At 42.0% G+C, this 19,368-nt stretch overlaps 1 protein-coding gene across 1 annotated transcript in view; it reads right to left on the bottom strand.

Moving 5' to 3' along the window:
* Positions 1–19,368, bottom strand: part of POLA2 (DNA polymerase alpha 2, accessory subunit) — a gene marked incomplete in the record, with an annotated part of 701,000 nt that overhangs the window by 562,490 nt on the left and 119,142 nt on the right. Inside the window, 1 exon segment of the mRNA XM_053688830.1 lies at positions 13,918–14,027. Within this exon segment, the coding sequence (XP_053544805.1) occupies positions 13,918–14,027 (110 nt within the window).

Consider the following 19,368-nt stretch of genomic DNA (forward strand, 5'->3'; position numbering starts at 1 on the left):
CCTCTGACATTCACTGCACGCTGAGAGGAAAACCGGGCTCCAACTTGCTGCGGAGCGCTTATCAACGTAGAATCTAGCACAAACTTACTTCACCACCTCCCTTGGAGGCAAAGTTTGTAAAACTGATTTGTGGGTGTGGTGAGGGGTGTATTTATAGGCATTTTAAGGTTTGGGAAACTTTGCCCCTCCTGGTAGGAATGTATATCCCATACGTCACTAGCTCATGGACTCTTGTTAATTACATGAAAGAAACTACAATTCTAACACCACATTCACTTTACCCTCCCGTAGAGAGACCCTAGTACTTAGAGCCGGCAAAGAGAATGACTGGGGGGTGGAGCTAGAGGGGGAGCTATATGGACAGCTCTGCTGTGTGCTCGCTTTGCCACTTCCTGTAGGGAATGAGAATATCCCACAAGTAAAGGATGAATCCGTGGACTGGATACACCTTGCAAGAGAAAACAGTGCAGGTTATTCACTGCATGTTCATATTAATGCTCTTCGGCCGTTAGTAGTTCTAGCAGTGTGCTTGCTTCATTTGGTGTCTTCTACACCCAGTTCGCTTACAGAGCTTCAGTTAAGTGCGGCCATCATTGCCGGACGCTCGCTCTCCCCCCCCCCCCCCCCCCCCCTTAACCTTGTTTTTAATGTTTAGCATGCCCTGTTTGAACCTATGCATGCTCTTGATATTAAGTTGCTTTTTTGGAAGGTTTTATTTTTGTTAGCAATTTCTTCTACCAGAAAAGTTTCAGAATTGTCAGCTGTTCAATGTGACCCACCTTAGTTTTTTTCATCAGTATAAAGCTGTGCTACGAACTGGTTCCAAGTTTCTGCCTAAGGTTGTCTAAGGACAATATTAGTTTGTTCTTTTCTCCGGCAAGCGAAAAACCCAGAAGGCTACTGCAGTTACCTTATCCTCTTGTTTGAGAAATATTATTCAAATGACTTACTTGGAGGCAGGTCATCAACCTCCAACATGTGTTACGGCCCATTCCACACACTCAATATCCACGTCATGGGCTTTTCAGAGCAAGGCTTCTGTAGAGCAGATCTGCAAGGCTGCTAATTGGTCTTGAGGGTTTTGCCTCAGTAGAGGCCTCCTTTCGTAGGAAAGTTCTTCAGGCAGTGGTGACTTCCAACTAGGTAACCGACTTGCCATGTTCATCCCACCCTTCTCATTTGTAGACTCCACAGCTTGGGTATTAATTCCTATATGTTAGAATGTATTTTCATGGACTCTCACTAGCTACCATTAGAAAAAATAATTTATATTTACTTGATACATTTTCTTTCTTGGTAGTGAGTCCACGAACCTGCCCTCTTTTCTGCTGCAGCAGTTCTAGTTGCACCACTTCACCCCTGATGTCTCTCTTGCTCTCTCCTTATCCTCGTATATGAACTACTTGGAGGGAAGGGGAAGTAGGAGGGATAGTTAAAAGTCTCTGGTTGGGGTGTCTGCCTCCTCCTGGCGGCCAGGTGATGTAATTCCCATGTTAAAAACATAATTTATGCTTACCTGATAAATTCCTTTCTTCTGTAGTGTGATCAGTCCACGGGTCATCATTACTTCTGGGATATTACTCCTCCCCAACAGGAAGTGCAAGAGGATTCACCCAGCAGAGCTGCATATAGCTCCTCCCCTCTACGTAACTCCCAGTCATTCGACCAAGGACCAACGAGAAAGGAAAAGCCAAGGGTGAAGTGGTGACTGGAGTATAAATTAAAAAATATTTACCTGCCTTAAAAACAGGGCGGGCCGTGGACTGATCACACTACAGAAGAAAGGAATTTATCAGGTAAGCATAAATTATGTTTTCTTCTGTTAAGTGTGATCAGTCCACGGGTCATCATTACTTCTGGGATACCAATACCAAAGCAAAAGTACACGGATGACGGGAGGGATAGGCAGGCTCTTTATACAGAAGGAACCACTGCCTGAAGAACCTTTCTCCCAAAAATAGCCTCCGAAGAAGCAAAAGTGTCAAATTTGTAAAATTTGGAAAAAGTATGAAGCGAAGACCAAGTTGCAGCCTTGCAAATCTGTTCAACAGAGGCCTCATTCTTGAAGGCCCAAGTGGAAGCCACAGCTCTAGTAGAATGAGCTGTAATTCTTTCAGGAGGCTGCTGTCCAGCAGTCTCATAAGCTAAACGAATTATGCTACGAAGCCAAAAAGAAAGAGGTAGCGGAAGCTTTTTGACCTCTCCTCTGCCCAGAGTAAATGACAAACAGAGAAGACGTTTGTCGAAATTCCTTAGTTGCCTGTAAGTAAAATTTTAGAGCACGGACTACATCCAGGTGTGCAGTAGACGTTCCTTCTTTGAAGAAGGATTTGGGCATAAAGAAGGAACAACAATCTCTTGATTGATATTCCTGTTAGTAACTACCTTAGGTAAGAACCCAGGTTTAGTACGCAGGACTACCTTATCCGAATGAAAAATCAAATAAGGAGAATCACAATGTAAGGCTGATAATTCAGAGACTCTTCGAGCCGAGGAAATAGCCATTAAAAATAGAACTTTCCAAGATAACAACTTTATATCAATGGAATGAAGGGGTTCAAACGGAACGCCCTGTAAAACATTAAGAACAAGGTTTAAACTCCATGGTGGAGCAACAGTTTTAAACACAGGCTTAATTCTGGCCAAAGCCTGACAAAAAGCCTGGACGTCAGGAACTTCTGACAGACGTTTGTGTAACAGAATGGACAGAGCTGAGATCTGTCCCTTTAATGAACTAGCAGATAAACCCTTTTCTAAACCTTCTTGTAGAAAAGACAATATCCTAGGAATCCTAACCTTACTCCAAGAGTAACCTTTGGATTCACACCAATATAGGTATTTACGCCATATCTTATGGTAAATCTTTCTGGTAACAGGTTTCCTAGCCTGTATTAAGGTATCAATAACTGACTCAGAAAATCCACGTCTTGACAAAATCAAGCGTTCAATTTCCAAGCAGTCAGCTTCAGAGAAGTTAGATTTTGATGTTTGAAGGGACCCTGTATCAGAAGGTCCTGTTTCAGAGGTAGAGACCAAGGTGGACAGGATGACATGTCCACCAGGTCTGCATACCAAGTCCTGCGTGGCCACGCAGGTGCTATTAGAATCACTGATGCTCTCTCTTGTTTGATTCTGGCAATCAATCGAGGAAGCAACGGGAAGGGTGGAAACACGTAAGCCATCCTGAAGTCCCAAGGTGCTGTCAGAGCATCTATCAGGACTGCTCCTGGATCCCTGGATCTGGACCCGTAACGAGGAAGCTTGACGTTCTGTCGAGACGCCATGAGATCTATCTCTGGTTTGCCCCAACGTCGAAGTATTTGGGCAAAGACCTCCGGATGAAGTTCCCACTCCCCCGGATGAAAAGTCTGACGACTTAAGAAATCCGCCTCCCAGTTCTCCACTCCCGGGATGTGGATTGCTGACAGGTGGCAAGAGTGAGAGACTGCCCAGCAAATTATCTTTGATACTTCCATCATAGCTAGGGAGCTTCTTGTCCCTCCCTGATGGTTGATGTAAGCTACAGTCGTGATGTTGTCCGACTGAAACCTGATGAACCCCCGAGTTGTCAACTGGGGCCAAGCCAGGAGGGCATTGAGAACTGCTCTCAATTCCAGAATGTTTATTGGCAGGAGACTCTCCTCCTGACTCCATTGTCCCTGAGCCTTCAGAGAATTCCAGACGGCACCCCAACCTAGAAGGCTGGCGTCTGTTGTTACAATTGTCCAGTCTGGTCTGCTGAATGGCATCCCCCTGGACAGATGTGGCCGAGAAAGCCACCATAGAAGAGAATTTCTGGTCTCTTGATCCAGATTCAGAGAAGGGGATAAGTCTGAGTAATCCCCATTCCACTGACTTAGCATGCACAGTTGCAGTGGTCTGAGGTGTAAGCGTGCAAAGGGTACTATGTCCATTGCCGCTACCATTAAGCCGATTACCTCCATGCATTGAGCCACTGACGGGTGTTGAATGGAATGAAGGGTGCGGCAAGCACTTTGAAGTCTTGTTAGCCTGTCCTCTGTCAGGTAAATCTTCATTTCTACAGAATCTATAAGAGTCCCCAGGAAGGGAACTCTTGTGAGTGGAACGAGTGAACTTTTCTTTTCGTTCACCTTCCATCCATGTGACCTTAGAAATGCCAGCACTAACTCTGTATGAGACTTGGCAGTTTGAAAGCTTGAAGCTTGTATCAGAATGTCGTCTAGGTATGGAGCTACCGAGATTCCCCGCGGTCTTAGTACCGCCAGAAGAGCACCCAGAACCTTTGTGAAGATTCTTGGAGCTGTAGCCAATCCGAATGGAAGAGCCACAAACTGGTAATGCCTGTCTAGGAAGGCAAACCTTAGGTACCGATAATGATCTTTGTGAATCGGTATGTGAAGGTAAGCATCTTTTAAATCTACAGTGGTCATGTATTGACCCTCTTGGATCATAGGTAAAATTGTCCGAATAGTCTCCATCTTGAACGATGGAACTCTTAGGAATTTGTTTAGGATCTTTAAGTCCAGGATTGGTCTGAAAGTTCCCTCTTTTTTGGGAACCACAAACAGATTTGAGTAAAACCCCTGTCCCTGTTCCGATGGTGGAACTGGATGGATTACTCCCATTAACAAGAGCTCTTGTACGCAGCGTAGAAACGCCTCTTTCTTTGTCTGGATTGTTGACAATCTTGACAGATGAAATCTCTCTCTTGGAGGAGAGTATTTGAAGTCCAGAAGGTATCCCTGAGATATTATCTCTAGCGCCCAGGGATCCTGAACATCTCTTGCCCAAGCCTGGGCGAAGAGAGAAAGTCTGCCCCCCACTAGATCCGATCCCGGATCGGGGGCCCTCAATTCATGCTGTTTTAGGGGCAGCAGCAGGTTTCCTAGTCTGCTTGCCCTTGTTCCAGGACTGGTTAGGTTTCCAGCCTTGTCTGTAGCGAGCAACAGCTCCTTCCTGTTTTGGTGCAGAGGAAGTTGATGCTGCTCCTGCTTTGAAATTACGAAAGGAACGAAAATTAGACTGTCTAGTCTTGGCTTTGGCTTTGTCCTGAGGCAGGGCATGGCCTTTACCTCCTGTAATGTCAGCGATAATCTCTTTCAACCCGGGCCCGAATAAGGTCTGCCCTTTGAAAGGTATATTAAGCAATTTAGACTTAGAAGTAACATCAGCTGACCAGGATTTTAGCCACAGCGCCCTGCGTGCCTGAATGGCGAATCCTGAATTCTTCGCCGTAAGTTTAGTAAGATGTACTACGGCCTCCGAAATGAATGAATTAGCTAGTTTAAGGACTCTAAGCCTGTCCGTAATGTCGTCCAGAGTAGCTGAACCAATGTTCTCTTCCAGAGACTCAATCCAGAATGCCGCTGCAGCCGTGATCGGCGCAATGCATGCAAGGGGTTGCAATATAAAACCTTGTTGAACAAACATTTTTTTAAGGTAACCCTCTAACTTTTTATCCATTGGATCTGAAAAAGCACAGCTATCCTCCACCGGGATAGTGGTACGCTTAGCTAAGGTAGAAACTGCTCCCTCCACCTTAGGGACCGTTTGCCATAAGTCCCTTGTGGTGGCGTCTATTGGAAACATTTTTCTAAATATCGGAGGGGGTGAGAACGGCACACCGGGTCTATCCCACTCCTTAGTAACAATTTCAGTAAGTCTCTTAGGTATAGGAAAAACCTCAGTACTCGTCGGTACCGCAAAATATTTATCCAACCTACACATTTTCTCTGGTATTGCAACTGTGTTACAATCATTCAGAGCCGCTAACACCTCCCCTAGTAATACACGGAGGTTTTCCAGTTTAAATTTAAAATTTGAAATATCTGAATCCAGTCTGTTTGGATCAGAACCGTCACCCACAGAATGAAGTTCTCCGTCCTCATGTTCTGCCACCTGTGACGCAGTGTCTGACATGGCCCTAATATTATCAGCGCACTCTGTTCTCACCCCAGAGTGATCACGCTTACCTCTTAGTTCTGGTAATTTAGCCAAAACCTCAGTCATAACAGTAGCCATATCCTGTAATGTGATTTGTAATGGCCGCCCAGATGTACTCGGCGCTACAATATCACGCACCTCCCTCTGAGCGGGAGATGTAGGTACTGACACGTGAGGCGAGTTAGTCGGCATAACTCTCCCCTCGTTGTTTGGTGAAATTTGTTCAATTTGTACAGATTGACTTTTATTTAAAGTAGCATCAATACAGTTAGTACATAAATTTCTATTGGGCTCCACTTTGGCATTGCAACAAATAACACAGGTATCATCCTCTGAATCAGACATGTTTAACACACTAGCAAATAAACTTGCAACTTGGAAATACAATTCAATTAGAATAATATTAAAATGTACTGTGCCTTTAAGAAGCACAGAAGATCTATGACAGTTGAAAATTAATAAATTGAAACAGTTATAGCCTCAATCCTTGTAAATAACACAACTTTAGCAAAGGTTTAATCCCATTAGCAAAGATAACAAATTCTGAAAGCAAGAAACAAATTACAGAATAAACGTTTTTTATCTCAGTCAAACTATAATTCTCACAGCTCTGCTGAGAGAAATTACCTCCCTCAAAATAAGTTTGAAGACCCCTGAGCTCTGTAGAGATGAACCGGATCATGCAGGGAATACAATGAGTTGCTGACTGAAATATTTGATGCATAGAAAAAGCGCCAAAAAACGGCCCCTCCCCCCCACACACAGCAGTGAGGGAGAACAGAAACTGTCAGAAAAACAGATTAAGCAACTGCCAAGTGGAAAAATAGTGCCCAAACATTTATTCACACAGTACCTCAGCAAATGAAAACGATTTTACATTCCAGCAAAAACGTTAAACATAATCTCTAGTTATTAAACAGCTTTATGTATTTCTTACAGTGTAATTCTAGTGAAGTACCATTCCCCAGAATACTGAAGTGTAAAGTATACATACATGACATTATATCGGTATGGCAGGATTTTCTCATCAATTCCATTGTCAGAAAATAAAAACTGCTACATACCTCTATGCAGATTCATCTGCCCGCTGTCCCCTGATCTGAAGTTTACCTCACTCCTCAGATGGCCGAGAACAGCAATATGATCTTAACTACTCCGGCTAAAATCATAGCAAAACTCTGGTAGATTCTTCTTCAAACTCTGCCAGAGAGGTAATAACACACTCCGGTGCTATTTTAAAATAAACTTTTGATTGAAGATATAAAACTAAGTATAATCACCATAGTCCTCTCACACATCCTATCTAGTCGTTGGGTGCAAGAGAATGACTGGGAGTTACGTAGAGGGGAGGAGCTATATGCAGCTCTGCTGGGTGAATCCTCTTGCACTTCCTGTTGGGGAGGAGTAATATCCCAGAAGTAATGATGACCCGTGGACTGATCACACTTAACAGAAGAAATGTATTTTCGTAGACTAACTACCAAGAAAGAAATTAAATTTATCAGGTAAACAAAAAAAATTGTTATTTGTTGCAGAATTTTTGAAGGGTGACTGTATCTTTAATAAAATGACAAGGTGTTCGATAAGAATACCTAAAATAGGAGTAGGCTAATTGACACTCAAAGTTCATCTTATTATTGGTACGGCTGAGCTGGAGAAGTCAGGGTGAATTTCTGATACCATTATATGAGGACATTGTGAGAACCAGTGCGTGTGTAACGAATAAGCTGTTATATATATGACGACTTTTAGTCGGAGATATGAATGGCAGCTACAGATAGCTCAAACTGTCCCTTTTAAGTACTCTATTCATATACACTATTTATATCTATTGGTCTTAAGTTTTTTTTTAGAACGTTATGTATTCCACATGTTTTTTCATCTAGCTAAGCTGTCCTCTGGTCATATTTAAGTTGTAATTTATTTTCTGTTTGACCCAAATTATTACTAGTCTAATCTATAGATATTGCATATTGCTATGTTCCGTCAGGGAATGCTAGCCTACTTAATGACGCTACTTCTACGCATCGTTATACCTATTAGGCTGGGGGGTATGAACCTTATTATTTCATTCACTTATTGTACCCACCTTATCTGTTCACAATTCCAAACATGTTATGCTCTATGGATAAAGTGTGATAGAATGATTCACTAGGAGGAGCTTGTAATTCCTAGCCTTTATGTCCATTCTGAGAAATTGGAATTGATAACTTTGCTGTATTTTGTCAAGTATACTAATACATATTTATAGTGTTAGTCGCTCACTACACCCTTATTATAGGTTGAGTATCTCCATATAAGTAGGACTAAATGGGTTTAAACATTACAAAGTTAACCGACAAGGGACAATATAGGTAATACTTTAGCTTAATACAGTCACTTATGACCAACAATCTAATATACTAGTGAGTAGATCCCCACCATCTCATTTAAATCCCTTACCTGGGTCCAGTGATCTAAAGTACATCACAGCACCCTATTTAAGCTTTGAAATATCTTTGAAATATCTTGAAACTACACAAAAAGTCAGTCTAAGTTTAACCCTCACATAGAATGTACATGGAATACGACATTCTGCCTCATATTAGGCTCCTGACTTTTAAGCATTGGAAGTATAGATACTTGAGGGGTCGTTCAAACTGTTCCTATTTCAAAGGCGTGTTGTCTGCGGCCGGGATAGCACACCAAAATATTATATGGAGGACCCCTACTACTAATATGGGTTACTACTAGTCTGTACATAAGTCAGTGTACTCTACTGAATTCTTATTCTCACCATTGTCCCTAAAATAGTTGGTACACACTTGGACGATGGGAAGTCACTTATTCTATTATATTGGTATTGATAATTATCTGATGACCCTAGATTGCTACATATAATTATATTTTTTAGATATCTTCCCATCTCTCAGTACCTAGTGATAATGTTTGGAGTTAGCCCTCCCCCAAATGTGTATCTTAAAATACTTGTCTATTGACATAGCATTCTTTTTATGCAAGATATTTTTACCATGCCCTATCTTGTGGAACCCTATGATGTTTGTATGCGTAAAGATGTTTTACTTTAATTCCTCCCCCAAATTCATTCCCTAAAACACTAGTAATGATGGCTTCCTTTTCAATTTAATTTTCAACTTATAAAAGAAACCCACTCATTTTCTCTTCCTCACTTCCCCTCTCTAATTTTCTTGGATAGCAAGGGGCCCAAGAGTGGCCAATACAGTATAAATGAGGGGACACTTTTCTCTACTGTCTTATTTTGTACAACTACAGTCCTGTGGGTCCAAAAGTGGCCCTCATAGACTTTTTCCCCTACATGCCCCCAGATATCTTTATTTCTATAGTTTCAGCAGTCCAAGAGAGGCTGCTAGAGTTTAGCTGGGGTAATGTGTGTTAGATGATATGCAATTATGAGGGGAACTTCTCTATACAATAAAAAAAAGGGGGGGCTAAGTTATCTAGCATTTGTTATATCTGTTTATAGTCTAATCTTTGTGCCTTGCCACTTGAGTGTTATGATTGTGATGTACTCACTTATGAATACAGTACATAGCGGACATGGTATTTTGTATTTGTTATTTTCCTTGACTACGGTTATCATTCTGTTTCTGAAGCAAATGATCCTTTTCATTGTATTTTCTTTATGCCTCAATTTAAAAAAAAAAAAGAATACCTAAAATATCACAGTTTAAAAGCCTCTAGAGTTCTCACATTTGAGATTCACAGTGAAATAGTTCGGACTTCAGAACTTGCAGGGGACAAAGTATGTAAAAGTCTGTGGTAAGAGGAAAAGGAATCCTCAATCCAGGTTAGATTTAGTTCACTGATAAAATCTCTGTATTCTAATAACAGTAATTTAAGACACTCTAAAATTAGATGGTCCTCTTATCATAGCAGATCAGCTCTGCATAACATAGAAATCAGACGTTCTTTTTTTGTACAGGATTTGTGAATGAAAAAATATCTATTATAGCTCAGTTCTAGAGGACAGAGGATGGTTTGACACTTCTAAAGCTTTAACTGCTTATCTGTCAACTGTTTAGACAGTCCATTTTGTTACAGGGATTTTTATGTCCTTCATTTAAAAAAAAAAAAACAAGCCCAAAATTACACAGCATAACATTTTAGAGGTATAACAGTTTTTTCTCTTTGTGTTATCGAAAGTAATGAACTCAGTAGCAACTGGCGTCAGATCAAGAAAACTGACAATATGAAAGCACCTGCAAGACTACTGCAAAAAAAGGAAATTTATGTTTACCTGATAAATTTGTTTCTTTTACGATATGACGGGTCAACGGATTTCATCCTTACTTATGGGATATTGCCTCCTGGTCAGCAGGAGGAGGCAAAGAGCACCACAGCAGAGCTTTATATATAGCTCCTCCCTTCTCTCCCACTCCAGTCATTCGACCAAAGTTAGGAAGAGAAAGGAAAAGCCAAGGTGCAGAGGTGACTGAAGTTTAACAAAAATAAAGACCTGTCTTAGAAAATGACAGGGTGGGCCATGGACTCGTCATATCGTAAAAGAAAGAAATTTATCAGGTAAGCATAAATTTCCTTTTCTTTTACAATATATGACGAGTCCACGGATTTCATCCTTACTTATGGGATACAATACCAAAGCTATAGGACACTGATGAAAGGGAGGGACAAGACAGGAACCTAAACGGAAGGCACCACTGCTTGAAGAACCTTTCTCCCAAAAACAGCCTCGGGCGAGGCAAAAGTATCACATTTGGAAAATTTGGAAAAAGTGTGAAGAGACGACCAAGTTGCAGCCTTGCAAATCTGTTCAACAGAAGCATCATTTTTAAATGCCCATGAGGAAGCCACAGCCCTAGTAGAATGAGCCGTAATTCTTTCAGGAGGCTGCTGTCCAGCAGTCTCATATGCAAAACGAATGATACCCTTCAGCCAACAAGAAAGAGGTAGCCGTAGCTTTCTGGCCCCTACGTTTTCCAGAAAAAACAACAAATAATGAAGATAATTGACGAAATTCTTTAGTCGCCTGCAAGTAAAACTTCAGGGCACGGACCACGTCCAAGTTATGTAACAAAACTTTCCAAGATAACAATTTATTATCTATGGAATGCATAGGTTCAAACGGAACCCCTTGAAGAACCTTACAAACTAAATTCAAACTCCAAGGAGGAGCAATAGGTCTAAACACAGGCCTGATTCTAGTCAGAGCCTGACAAAAGGATTGAGCATCTGGAACATCTGCCAGACGTTTGTGTAGCAAAATAGATAAAGCAGAAATCTGTTCCTTTAAGGAATTTGCTGATAACCCTTTCTCCAATCCTTCTTGGAGAAAAGATAAAATCCTAGGAATCCTAATCCTACTCCTTGAGTAGCCCTTGGATTCGCACCAATAAAGATATTTACGCTTACGTGCTTGGATCAAGGTATCAATGACCGAATCATAGAACCCTCGCTTAGATAAAATCAAGCGTTCAATCTCCAAGCAGTCAGCTTCAGAGAAATTAGATTCGGATGATGGAAGGGTCCCTGAATGAGGTCTTGCCTCAATGGAAGCTTCAAGGGCGGCAGAGAGGACTTGTCCACCAGATCGGCATACCAAGTCCTGCGAGGCCACGCAGGAATGATGAGAATCACAGAAGCCCTCTCCTGTTTGACTCGAGCGATCACTCAGGGAAGGAGAGCAAATGGCGGAAACACATAAGCAAGGTTGAACGACCAAGGCACTGCCAAGGCATCTATCAGTTCGGCCTGAGGATCCCTGGACCTGGATCCGTATCTCGGGAGCTTGGCATTCTGACGAGATGCGATAAGATCCATCTCCGGTCTGCCCCATCTGAGAATCAGGGAGGCAAAGACCTCCAGATGGAGTTCCCATTCCCCCGGATGAAACGTCTGTCTGCTCAAAAAATCCGCTTCCCAGTTGACGACTCCTGGGATGTAGATTGCTGACAGATAAGAGTGAGACTCTGCGCACCAAATTATCTTGGATACTTCTATCATTGCTAAGGAACTCCTTGTTCCTCCCTGATGATTGATGTAAGCCACAGTTGTGATGTTTGACTGAAATCAGATGAATTTGGCCGAAGCCAACTGAGGCCAAGCCTGAAGCGCATTGAACATTAAATAAACAGTAAACAAACATTGCAACAGCATGTTTAATTCATTTAAAAGGTATTAAAGGCATAAAATATAAGAGACAGAATGTTGCTTATAATAACCATACTGGAAGGTATTTCACACAACATATGGGGAACATTACCAACTGAGAATGTTCCTTTCATATAAAGGCCAACGTGTATGGGACAGTTGTGTAATTGACAATATAGATCAACTTCACGTTATAAAGATAGCAGCTGCACCTCCGATTAATTCAAACAGGAAGGATCAGCATGCCTAACGTAATGAGGGACTCGTGTTTACTTGTGACACTGCTCTGCCTTGACAGATGAGATGACACCTCATTGAGGAAAATACTGTAATCGGCGCGAAAGACCCCTCAGCTGTATTTCTTTTTGTGAAACAGCCAAGGAGGCACATTGCGATCCGTTAGTAGAAAAGAGCCTCACTAGTACATTCTGTTGCCCTAACACCTTGAAGGACCGTTCAACTATGGCGCATAACGGAACTCCACCCTTTCGTGGGCGTATCCATCAAAACTCTCTGGCAGCATATATTTAGACAAAGCAAGCCGTCGGAGACCTCATTGTACCTTCAATACCATATCACATTGAAGAAGAAAAAAAAGAGAAAAAAGTAAAAGGCGCGCGAACCATGGCACGCACAGCAGCTCCGCCCATCGTGGGCGTATTAACTAAATCTCACTGGCCGCACATATTTTACACAGCGAGAGAACCTCATGGTAATAAAGCAATTTCCATATTACACACAGAAGTCATAAACAATACAGTAATCTCCCAGTCGGCTTCACCTTGTACAAGAAGCCGTATGGACAACACCCTGCATTGTAATAAAACAAACCTCCCTGTCGGCTGATATAGTCACTAACAGAAGTTGTTGAGAGTCAAAGCATGAACAAGTATAGCAACGAGGTATTGAAAAAGCCTCCCTGTCGGCAATGCAATAAAATAGACCCATGGGGAGTGAGGGCATAAAGTACCTCTCTGTCGGCTGATTTTTACCATTAATATACTCCGATAAATACACGTTGCAAGTTCAATACACATGTTAAAGCAGGGATAGTCAACAACATTTATTCCCGCATTATCAACACAGTATAACCCTCTGGGCTGAACACTTAAGCCAGGTAGCTGCTGTTTCTGAGACTGCAGAAAAAACTGCCCCATAACTTAATCACCTCTAACACGTAGGGATAAAGTTACATAATGTCCCACATAACCGATATGGAAGTATACAGTCTATTCTGAGTTAATATTATGTCACAGAAAAATAAAGACTGCACTTACCTCCATGCTGAGGAACAGCATGATAATCTCAGTGTCAAGAGGTCCACTCTTCCTCCTGAGGTCCTGAGAAGGTAGAAGTGTTTTAGTTAGTACTCTCTAAGACCATACACATAAGGCAGCACAAGCAAGGGAGGCGCAGTGAATCTAAAACTCCACCAGTTCCCATAGCCTAAAAGGCTATCACTCCAGATACTGCCCTATAGAAAAATAGCACACCGGCACCATTTAAAAATAAAAAAACTCTTGATTGAAAAATCTAAACTAACACCTCACTTTACCTCTTCCTATCACTAACACAGGCAAAAAGAATGACTGGGGTGGGAGGGAAGGGAGGAGCTATATATACAGCTCTGCTGTGGTGCTCTTTGCCTCCTCCTGCTGACCAGGTGGCAATATCCCCTAAGGATAAAATCCGTGGACTCATCATATCTTGTAAAATAAAACGCTGTATGATTAATCCTTTTAATATGCAAACCATTTACTTCACTCAGCATACACATATTTTGAAAAATTGATACAACTTCCAATGAAAAAAGGACACACACTAAACACTCTATAGTGCAGTTTAGGTGGACTTGAATGTTACCTGGGTGAAAAGCTGGAAGGAGAGAATAGGACGTGAGGACTTCGGGTTATTGACTGAATTCGTTTGGATTGTGGATTCTCTGGTGTAGATAGGAGACGCTTTTGTGAGCCCTATGAGATAGAGAGCGAGCGAAATGCTTTAGCCGACAATTTGTACAATACAATAAGCCATATTCTTTGCGTAGCTATGTAGAGTGAGTTATACAGCACCTAGTCGTTGGGAGCCAAAAAAACAATTTATGTAAGAACTTACATAATAGTGAGGTATGGGATATACAATCCGACCGGGAGGGGCAAAGTTTCCAAAACCTCAAAATGCCTATAAATACACCCCTCACCACACCCACAATTCAGTTTAACGAATAGCCAAGCAGTGGGTGATAAAGAAAGGAGTAGAAAGCATCAACAAAGGAAATTTGGAAATAATTGTGCTTTATACAAAAAATCATAACCACCATAAAAAGGGTGGGCCTCATGGACTCTTGCCAATATGAAAGAAAACAAAATTTATGCTTACCTGATAAATTCCTTTCTCCTGTAGTGTGGTCAGTCCACGGGTCATCATTACTTCTGGGATATTAACTCCTCCCCAACAGGAAGTGCAAGAGGATTCACCCAGCAGAGCTGCTATATAGCTCCTCCCCTCTACGTCACCTCCAGTCATTCGACCAAGGACCAACGAGAAAGGAGAAGCCAAAAGTGTAGTGGTGACTGGAGTATAATTCAAAAAAATTTTTTACCTGCCATAAAAAACAGGGCGGGCCGTGGACTGACCACACTACAGGAGAAAGGAATTTATCAGGTAAGCATAAATTTTGTTTTCTCCTTTTAAGTGTGGTCAGTCCACGGGTCATCATTACTTCTGGGATACCAATACCAAAGCTAAAGTACACTGATGACGGGAGGGACAGGCAGGCTCTTTATACGGAAGGAACCACTGCCTGAAGAACCTTTCTCCCAAAAACAGCCTCCGAAGAAGCAAAAGTGTCAAATTTGTAAAATTTGGAAAAAGTATGAAGAGAAGACCAAGTTGCAGCCTTGCAAATCTGTTCAACAGAAGCCTCATTCTTAAAGGCCCAAGTGGAAGCCACAGCTCTAGTAGAATGTGCTGTAATTCTTTCAGGAGGCTGCTGTCCAGCAGTCTCATAGGCTAACCGTATTATGCTACGAAGCCAAAAAGAGAGAGGTGTAGCCGAAGCTTTTTGACCTCTCCTCTGACCAGAATAAACGACAAACAGGGAAGACGTTTGTCGAAAATCCTTAGTTGCCTGTAGATAAAATTTTAGGGCACGGACTACATCTAGATTGTGTAGCAGACGTTCCTTCTTCGAAGAAGGATTAGGACACAAAGATGGAACCACAATCTCTTGATTGATATTCCTGTTAGTGACCACCTTAGGTAGGAACCCAGGTTTAGTACGCAGAACTACCTTGTCTGAATGAAAAATCAGATAAGGAGAATCACAATGTAAGGCAGATAACTCAGAGACTCTTCGAGCCGAAGAAATCGCCATTAAAAACAGAACTTTCCAAGATAACAGCTTGATATCAATGGAATGAAGGGGTTCAAACGGAACACCCTGTAAAACATTAAGAACTAAGTTCAAACTCCATGGTGGAGCAACAGTTTTAAACACAGGCTTGATCCTAGCTAAAGCCTGACAAAAAGCTTGAACGTCCGGAACTTCTGACAGACGTTTGTGTAAAAGAATGGACAGAGCTGAAATCTGTCCCTTTAAGGAACTAGCGGATAAACTCTTTTCTAAACCTTCTTGTAGAAAAGACAATATCCTCGGAATCCTAACCTTACTCCATGAGTAACTCTTGGATTCGCACCAATATAAGTATTTGCGCCATATCTTGTGGTAAATCTTTCTGGTAACAGGCTTCCTAGCCTGTATTAAGGTATCAATAACTGACTCAGAAAAACCACGTTTTGATAAAATCAAGCGTTCAATTTCCAAGCAGTCAGCTTCAGAGAAATTAGATTTTGATGTTTGAAGGGACCCTGGATCAGAAGGTCCTGTTTCAGAGGTAGAGACCAAGGTGGACAGGATGACATGTCCACTAGATCTGCATACCAAGTCCTGCGTGGCCATGCAGGCGCTATTAGAATCACTGATGCTCTCTCCTGTTTGATTCTGGCAATCAATCGAGGAAGCATCGGGAAGGGTGGAAACACATAAGCCATCCCGAAGGTCCAAGGTGCTGTCAAAGCATCTATCAGAACCGCTCCTGGATCCCTGGATCTGGACCCGTAACGAGGAAGCTTGGCGTTCTGTCGAGACGCCATGAGATCTATCTCTGGTTTGCCCCAACGTCGAAGTATTTGGGCAAAGACCTCCGGATGAAGTTCCCACTCCCCCGGATGAAAAGTCTGACGACTTAAGAAATCCGCCTCCCAGTTCTCCACTCCCGGGATGTGGATTGCTGACAGGTGGCAAGAGTGAGACTCTGCCCAGCGAATTATCTTTGATACTTCCATCATTGCTAGGGAGCTTCTTGTCCCTCCCTGATGGTTGATGTAAGCTACAGTCGTGATGTTGTCCGACTGAAACCTGATGAACCCCCGAGTTGTTAACTGGGGCCAAGCCAGAAGGGCATTGAGAACTGCTCTCAATTCCAGAATGTTTATTGGTAGGAGACTCTCCTCCTGATTCCATTGTCCCTGAGCCTTCAGAGAATTCCAGACAGCGCCCCAACCTAGTAGGCTGGCGTCTGTTGTTACAATTGTCCAGTCCGGCCTGCTGAATGGCATCCCCCTGGACAGATGTGGCCGAGAAAGCCACCATAGAAGAGAGTTTCTGGTCTCTTGATCCAGATTCAGAGTAGGGGACAAGTCTGAGTAATCCCCATTCCACTGACTTAGCATGCACAATTGCAGCGGTCTGAGATGTAGGCGTGCAAAGGGTACTATGTCCATTGCCGCTACCATTAAGCCGATCACCTCCATGCATTGAGCTACTGACGGGTGTTGAATGGAATGAAGGACACGGCATGCATTTTGAAGCTTTGTTAACCTGTCTTCTGTCAAGTAAATCTTCATTTCTACAGAATCTATAAGAGTCCCCAAGAAGGGAACTCTTGTGAGTGGAAAGAGAGAACTTTTCTTTTCGTTCACCTTCCATCCATGCGACCTTAGAAATGCCAGTACTAACTCTGTATGAGACTTGGCAGTTTGAAAGCTTGAAGCTTGTATCAGAATGTCGTCTAGGTACGGAGCTACCGAAATTCCTCGCGGTCTTAGTACCGCCAGAAGAGCACCCAGAACCTTTGTGAAGATTCTTGGAGCCGTAGCCAATCCGAATGGAAGAGCTACAAACTGGTAATGCCCGTCTAGAAAGGCAAACCTTAGATACCGGTAATGATCTTTGTGAATCAGTATGTGAAGGTAAGCATCCTTTAAATCCACTGTGGTCATGTACTGACCCTTTTGGATCATGGGTAAAATTGTCCGAATAGTTTCCATTTTGAACGATGGAACTCTTAGGAATTTGTTTAGGATCTTTAAATCCAAGATTGGCCTGAAAGTTCCCTCTTTTTTGGGAACCACAAACAGATTTGAGTAAAACCCTTGTCCTTGTTCCGACCGCAGAACCGGATGGATCACTCCCATTAAAAAAAGATCTTGAACGCAGCGTAGAAACGCCTCTTTCTTTATTTGGTTTGTTGACAACCTTGACAGATGAAATCTCCCTCTTGGGGGAGAGGATTTGAAGTCCAGAAGGTATCCCTGAGATATGATCTCTAACGCCCAGGGATCCTGGACATCTCTTGCCCAAGCTGTCTTAGGGGCAGCAGCAGGTTTCCTGGCCTGCTTGCCCTTGTTCCAGGACTGGTTAGGTCTCCAGCCTTGTCTGTAGCGAGCAACAGCTCCTTCCTGTTTTGGTGCAGAGGAAGTTGATGCTGCTCCTGCTTTGAAATTACGAAAGGAACGAAAATTAGACTGTCTAGCCTTAGGTTTGGCTCTGTCTTGAGGCAGGGCATGGCCTTTACCTCCTGTAATGTCAGCGATAATTTCTTTCAACCCGGGCCCGAATAAGGTCTGCCCTTTGAAAGGTATATTAAGCAATTTAGATTTAGAAGTAACGTCAGCTGACCAGGATTTTAGCCACAGTGCTCTGCGCGCCTGAATGGCGAATCCGGAATTCTTAGCCGTAAGTTTAGTTAAATGTACTACGGCATCCGAAATAAATGAGTTAGCTAACTTAAGGGCTTTAAGCTTGTGTGTAATCTCATCTAATGGAGCTGATTCAAGTGTCTCTTCCAGAGACTCAAACCAAAATGCTGCTGCAGCCGTGACAGGCGCAATGCATACAAATATTTATAAATATTTATAAATATTTGTACACCGTTTGAATAGAATTGATCTTACTCACAATTGTTTATAAACTATCGCACCAATAAAGATAACTATATTTTTTTAAATTAGAAGGTATTTTTTGGTTTATGCATATAGCGACACATTTAAACGATTTTTAAGGTTGTAGCATTTATTTGCGCCTCATACTCCTAAACTCTCTTGTGTAAAAAATCAAGCCAGCCATGTGGAAAAAAAACTAGGCCCCAATAAGTTTTGTCACCAAACATATATAAAAACGATTAACATGCCAGCAAACGTTTTATATTACACTTTTATAAGAGTATGTGTCTGTTAATAAGCCTGATACCAGTCTATTAAATCACTGCATTTAGGCTTAACTTACATTAATCCGGTATCAGCAGCATTTTTCTAGCAAATTCCATCCCTAGAAATATGTTAACTGCACATACCTTATTGCAGGAAAACCTGCATGCCATTCCCCCTCTGAAGTTACCTCACTCCTCAGAATATGTGAGAATGGCAGTGGATCTTAGTTACTTCTGCTAAGATCATAGAAATCACAGGCAGATTCTTCTTCTAATGCTGTCTGTGATAAAACAGTACACTCCGGTAGCATTTAAAAATAAACTTTTGATTGAAGTTAAAAAACTAACTATAATACACGACTCTCCTTTTACTACCTCCGTCTTTGTTGAGAGTTGCAAGAGAATGACTGGGTATGGCAGTGAGGGGAGGAGCTATATAGCAGCTCTGCTGTGGGTGATCCTCTTGCAACTTCCTGTTGGGAAGGAGAATATCCCACAAGTAATGGATGATCCGTAGACTGGATACACTTAACAAGAGAAAACAATACTTTTTTAAAAAAATGTTTATATTCCCCAAATATGAAACTGACAGTCTGCAGAAGGAAATACATGAACCTGACTCATGGCTAATATAAGTACAATACATATATTTAGAATTTTATATAAATGCATGAAGTGCCAAACCATAGCTGAGGTGTCTTAAGTAATAAAAAGCATACTTACCAAAAGACACCCATCCACATATAGCAGATAGCCAAACCAGTACTAAAACAGTTATTAGTAGAGGTAATGGTAAATTGAAAGTATATCGTGGATCTGAAAA

This window comes from Bombina bombina, chromosome 7 (assembly GCF_027579735.1).
Source record: "Bombina bombina isolate aBomBom1 chromosome 7, aBomBom1.pri, whole genome shotgun sequence".
NCBI classification, from domain to species: Eukaryota; Metazoa; Chordata; class Amphibia; order Anura; family Bombinatoridae; genus Bombina; species Bombina bombina.